This window comes from Hemicordylus capensis, chromosome 7 (assembly GCF_027244095.1).
Source record: "Hemicordylus capensis ecotype Gifberg chromosome 7, rHemCap1.1.pri, whole genome shotgun sequence".
Classification (NCBI taxonomy): domain Eukaryota; kingdom Metazoa; phylum Chordata; class Lepidosauria; order Squamata; family Cordylidae; genus Hemicordylus; species Hemicordylus capensis.
In genome coordinates, this window is record NC_069663.1 from 2,892,270 (window position 1) to 2,898,603 (window position 6,334).

General features: G+C 53.8%; 1 protein-coding gene across 1 annotated transcript; it reads left to right on the plus strand.

The window, feature by feature from the left end:
* The first annotated feature begins 228 nt into the window (after positions 1 to 228).
* LOC128333401 (uncharacterized) lies at positions 229 to 4,113 on the plus strand. Its single transcript, XM_053268890.1, has 8 exons — positions 229 to 362; positions 704 to 877; positions 1,055 to 1,204; positions 1,429 to 1,548; positions 1,650 to 1,758; positions 2,076 to 2,138; positions 2,406 to 2,597; positions 2,892 to 4,113. Exons 1-7 carry the CDS (start codon positions 270 to 272, stop codon positions 2,588 to 2,590), a joined length of 894 nt encoding a protein of 297 aa, XP_053124865.1. The 5' UTR covers positions 229 to 269; the 3' UTR covers positions 2,591 to 2,597; positions 2,892 to 4,113.
* Positions 4,114 to 6,334: the final 2,221 nt, after the last annotated feature.

Below are 6,334 nucleotides of genomic sequence, written 5' to 3' on the forward strand. Positions count from 1 at the left end.
TTTGTGTGTTGCAGGGCTCTCCTCCAGACACCATCCTCCACAGTGGCCAGGCTGAAGGCATACCTGGCTTCCCTCTTCAGCCTCGATAAAGATCCAGAAGAGCATTCCCTCGCAGAGGTGGCCTTCTTTGTGGAGGTGAGAAGCATTTTCCTCAGGTGGGCTTCCCTGAGAGGAGGGTTTGGCCCCAGGGGCTGATGGGTTTTCTGCTCCTTTCCCTCTTTTAGCTGCTCCTGAAAGACCAAGACTTTGCTGCCTTAGAGAAGACCTGGATGCTCCTGGTAGCGTGGCTAGTCCACCCCAGCCAGAACATCCGCTACCTGAGCGAAAGGGGTCTTCTCCACATTTATGGAAAGCTAAAGGCGGTGAGTGACATCCCTGGGCATGGAGCATCCCTAGACATGGAGACTCCTCTCTTTGGGGAGCCCTTCCTGAGGCTGGTGCTCCTAGGCATCCCCAGGTGTGACAGGAAGATTTTTCCAGTTGGGAGGATTCAGCCTGTGGAACCCTTGCCACAGGATGAAGGAGAAATCCTTAAGGGAATGCATCTCTCAGTGGGAGCCCTGATTCCCCACGTGCTCCAATACCGCCTTCTCACCCCTCTTGGATGGAAGCCAAGCGGCATCAAACATGGACAGCTATGTGGTCCATTTAGCAGGGGGTAGACTAGCATGTGTTCTCAAGGATCCACCTTTTCCCTCCCTAGGCGAAGAAACCCCAGGATTTTAGTGCCGGGATCCTGGGAGGGCTCAGGACCTCCAGTCTGGAAGCCACTTTGGGGGTCCTGGCCTTCATGGAGCGGCTGAGGCACTGTCCATCAGAACACCAGGCCACGGTGAATGCTGTCCTGGCTGCCCTGTGCCGCCCTCTCTTCCACCACGTGAGTACTTACATGCCAGCCCTCCGCCCCGGCTCTATGAGGGCCGGCCAACCTGCAGGTTCCGACTGGGTTGGAGAAGGGAAACCAGAAACCCCCTAGAGACCCATGCAAGCTCTTCTGCATGGTGATGGAGGTGAGGAATTCCTCCCTAATAACAAGCCCTGTTCTTCTTTGTAGGAGGAGGCTAAGATCCGAAGGGCAGCCATGAGGACCCACCTGGATCTCCTGCAGCACCGCCACCACCATCATGAGGGTACAGAGGAGAACATCACGACCCTCATCGCGGTGCTGATGCATGTGGAGGATGAGGACCTGGAGGTAGCACAGGTGAGAGCCCACTTCTTCCTGCCACCCCTACGAAGGTGTTTAGGCTTCCCCAAGTCCAGCCACCCAGTGGCAGGCCCCAGAGTTAGCCTCACGGGATGGTGAATTCACGAGCTGTCCCGCTGTGGTTTGGCCTATCCAGGCCCTACTCCTTGAAGCCCCCTAAGAGGTTTCTTGGAATCCCTTGGGAGGATTTTTCACTCCCATTCCGGTGTTTCTTTTGGCAGGCTGCGAAGGACAATCTGAGCCTCCTGGCGGAAGCCCTCCTATGGCACCTGGAGGGCAAGTTGCTGGCGCGGGACTCTTACAGCCTGCAGGAGCTGCTCCACAAGATCGCCAAGCGTCTGGTAAGGGCAGCCCCTCCCTGTCCATCCCTCGGCTCAAATGGCTCAAGGACCTTTGGGCGATGCTTTGCTCACTCGGGATTTGTCTTTGCTCTTGATCCCAGATTCGGCAGCTCGGCACAGAGGACGCCGTGGAGATGGAGGCCACCAAGATCCTGGGCTTCTTCCGCAGCGAGCAGCCTTCAGTGAGGAGAACGGCTGCCCTGCTGATCGGTAAGCGAAACAAGACTTTTGGGTCTCCCTTAGTGGGTCGTCTTGGTGGGCAAAGGTTCATTCTCTTGGAAGGCACTGCCAGAAGGGTGTGGAGGGGCAGGAGCTGTTCCCTCCCCAGGAGGACTGGCCCAGTGAGCGTTAGCGAGGTCTCTTGGCTTAATTTCCTCCCAAGGTGACATAAGAGTCCCTGGAGGAATGGCTCAAATTGTCAGTCCCAGACGGAGCAGAGAGGGGAGGACTTCCTCTCCTGAATGATCGGGTTTCCATGCACAGTGTCCTGAACTGTGGTCCCATTTCTTTCCACCCTTGTTTTTTAGGTCACCTGGTCCACAAAAAGGGCAGCATCCTCACTGAAGGGAACATAGAGACCTTCCATGCTGGTAAGTGCCGGTTTCTGGGTGGGAAGGGGAAGTTTCTGTGAGGGGAGAGGCCTAGATTTAGGGACCACAGAGCTGGAATGGGCCACCTGTCCCTTCAAATGGAAGGTCCCGCTTCCATCCTCAGGGATGCTCAGCAGTAGGGTTTCCCAGAGTGCAGGGGAGAAAGAGTCAGGACTTGCGCCCTCTTGGTGTGGAAATGGTGGGGCTTGGCCAAGGGTGGGGTGATCTCTTCATGCCATTTCTGAACCTTCTCCTTCATCCCTCCAGCGCTGGAGAGCTTGCTTGGCGACCATGACCCCGAGGTCGGGAGAGTTGCCTGCAAGACAGAGAAGATCGTGAAGAAGGCCTTTTCCCTCCACTCCCGGCACGGGCTGCGGGCTGCCGTTCGGCGCTTGTGGGCGGGCTGTAAGAAGAAGAGACACCCGCCAGAGTACGGTGATCTCTCCACCTGACCGACTGGTGAGTAGACCAAGGCAGGGCTTCACTTGAAGGGGCCCCGATGGTTAGGGAGGGGGCTGGGGCTGCAGGAAGGGTGGGCAGGAATCTGGGCAACCCTCCCTCGTGTTGGAATGCCAGCTTCGGCCCTTGTGGCTGGTTGTACCAGTAGCCAAAGGGAAAGAGGAAATCTCTCTTTTCCCTCTGGGAAATGAGGACACGGATATTCTGCCAGGAGTCCCTGGTGCTTGGTGGTGTCATGGGGGAGAGTGTGAGAAGACCCCCCATCTCTGAACCAATGTCCTCCTCTCTTTCTAGGAACAACAGCCCCGTGCTCTCCCCTTGAAGCTCAGCAGCTGAAGGGAGGTTCAGGAAAGACCGTGCAGCGCAGGGGCCTCCCAGAAGACCTCCTCCAACCGCGTGGACACAAGATCTGTCCACAAGAAGACATCCAGCAGGGAAGTGCAGTTCTGTCTGAGGAGTGAGGGGGGAGCAGGCTCCACTCCCCTGGCACAAGGAAGCCCCGCCTCTGGGGTGCAGAAGCCCCTCCCCTTGCTTCTGCTGGCAGGCTGTGGGAGAAGGCTACAGGACCACCCTGCCCCCAAGTGGCCCTTTGGAACCATTCTTGGGCTTCCCTTGGGTCCGGGGAGGCTGTGTGGCGCCAGCAGGAGGGCAAGGTCACCGCCTCCCTCCATTCCCACCAGCTGGCTAAGGAGCGCCCCCTCCTCCTTCCACCTTTCTCCCCTTCCCCAGCGGCCTGGCTTCCCCTGGCAGGGGAAGCCCCATCCAGGCATCCGCCCCCTCCCCTGCCGAGGGTGTGCTCCTCCCCCCCTCCACTCCCGCAGCCACGCCTCACTCCCCCCTCCGCTCCCTCCTCCTTCCTCCCAAACCGGTGCAGCAGCAGAGGAGCCTGGGAGACTCTGGGGCCCCCCTGCAGCCCCAGTAGCGCCCCCTGGAGCTGCCCGGTGGCAGGCCAGAGAATCCTCCTCTCCCTCCTGCTCCATGCTGTGGCTGCACAGTGGGGAGCCCGAATTCTCTGGCTTGCCCCCCCATCAACCCCCACCCCACTGCCCGATCCCCGCTTGCTGGGTTGCCGGAGTGGAAAGGGAGGAGGAGCAGGGCAACCCCACTGACGCTGCTTTGTGCTTCTTGCAGGCATGTGCTGCTGCTGGGAGGCTGGAGGAGTCGATCCGCCCCAGAAGAGGAGACCAAGTGAACGTGCCTGCAAGGAGCGGGGGTGGGGTGGGGTTGGGGGCTGGCTGGGACTCCCCCCAATTTTGTTTGCCCTGCCATTCCCTTCTTCTGTGTGACCCTGGGCTTCCTCCCTTCCCTCCCTCCCTCCCAGGGACAGAATGGGCTTTGCTGGTCGCCCTGTTGGGGGCCGAGTAGGAATTTTTGGCTTTCCAACAGATTGGCCAAGATGGAAAGTTTTTTTGCCTACTCCATTCTGTCCTGTTTTGTTTCCTTTAGTTAGAAAGTTAAGTGACGACTTGTAACCTATTTAAGTATATTAATAAAGTTGCCCCTTTTGTTCAAAACATACCGTCGTGTCTGAGTTCCTCTTTTCTTCTCGTCTCCCTTGGAGCGTTTGTGCCCACAGACTCCCAAGCTCACCTCTTGGCTGAGGGAGACGCTGCTACACTGCTACAGGTCCATGCAAATGCCTCTTGCTTGGAAGCACTCACTCAGACAATTGGCTTGGATCACTCCAGAGGAGCCCACTTGAGGTTTGCCGCCAATGAGGTTTGCTGAGCACAGGATCCTGGGAGCAAGCTGCACCTTCCAATCGAGTGCCCGGAAAGCACAGCCTTGGCAAGGCCTGGCAAGCTTACAAACCATCACTGACTGCCTCCAATACAGTCAAATATGACATGTGATTCCATTCCAGTGATTAAAAAGTCCTGCCAAGTATGAAATGCCATTTGTGCAGGAACAAGGCCTTGACCTCCTCTTGTGCTCTTCACATTTCTGTTTTGAATGCGTATTTGCTTCCTTCCTGTGCTCTGTAATAAGAAGCTGGCAGGGATCAAGAGTTCACAGCTCCCCTTTGACAGTTTGGTCTGGTTGGGGAAAGAGTCCTGCTGTTTGGTTTTTGGAGGGAGGAGAGGGTTGGATTGGATTGGTTTGGTGTTTTTTTTTTAATGGAGGGAGCTCGCATTAATTTTGATTGGTTGGTTTGGTTTTTTCCCCAAATTCAATTTTTATTATTTTTAACAATATTAATATGTCATTTATTACGAATAGACAAAAGTGGACTTCCTGCACACATCTCTTCGTGAATCATCAGCTATAAAGTTCACCCTTGCTATAATAATAGTTCAAAACATAAATTTAAATCCTTACAAACACTGCTAATCTATCCAACCTGCAGGTTTTTTTACTAAATTTCGAACCCTGCTGTAAAGTCCATAGTAGGAAAATAGTTCTTTAGATACAACAAGAATGGTTTCCAATCTTCTTTGAAGCATTCCAAATTTTGGTCTCTTATTAGTGTTGTAAGTTTTGCCATCTCCGCATATTCCAAAAATTTTATCAGCCAATCTTCTTTTGAAGGCACTTCATTACTCTTCCATTTCTGTGCCTATATAATTCTAGCCGCCGCCGAAGGGTACATAAAAAGCGTTGAATTACTTGTAGAAATTGCACCTTCTATTATTCCCAGCAGGAAGGATTCTGGCCTCTTAGGAAATGTCATTTTAAATATTTTCTTTAACTCATTATATATCATCTCCCAATATGCTTTAGCCTTCCCACAGCTCCACCACATAGGAAAAAAAGTGCCTTCAGACTGTCCACACTTCCAACATTTGTTTGATACATTTTTATACATTAATGCCAATTTTTGGGGTGTCAGATACCATCTATACATCATTTTGTAATAATTTTCTTTTAAAGCATAACATGCAGTCAATTTTAAATCGGTTAGTTTCGGAAAATTGGAGGGGGGGAAGAGAATAAAAGGAGGCTCGCCTGCAGCAGAAAGTTAGTGAAAGCTGCAGGAAGAGTTTAAAGTTGGCGCTAAAGCTGGAATTAGAGCTGACTAGGAGTAAGACCCTGAGGCTATTCACATGATAGTCCTGGGATGCGGAGGGCGGGCAGTGGGGTAGGCAGAGTCCAACTCATTTCCCCCCCAGATGATTCTTCTGCTTTTCTTCAGGTATACTACCATGCGCTCACATGATCCTCACTGCTCCCAGCAGTGTGGATCTTTGGAGGCTGGGATGACACATCCCAACCTTTGGATATCCCACAATGCATAGTGTGTCGAGCGTGGTGCATTGGGTGATAGGAACATATGAAGCTGCCAGTCAGACCATTGGTCCATCTAGCTCAGTATTGCCTACACAGACTGGCAGCAGCTTCTCCAAGGTTGCAGGCAGGAATCTCTCTCAGTCCTATCTTGGAGATGCTGCCAGGGAGGGAACCTGGAACCTAGATGCTCTTCCCAGAGCGGCTCCATCCCCTGATGGGGAATCTCTTATAGTGCTCACACGTCTAATCTCCCATTCAAATGAAACCAAGGCAGACACTGCTCAGCTAAGGGGGGAAGACACGCTTGCTACCACAAGACCAGCTCTCCTCCTCTCCTCTGAGACGGGCGCTCTAGGCACCCATCTCTGTGTGTACTCAGGCAACAAGCAGCCCAAGCACCCATCTGATCCCAGTGCCAGGGTAAAGGGCACGCTCGCACCCTAAACTTTGTCTAAAGGCCGGGCTTCAAAGTGGGGTTAGGCGGGCCAGCAGCACCGTGATCCATAGGG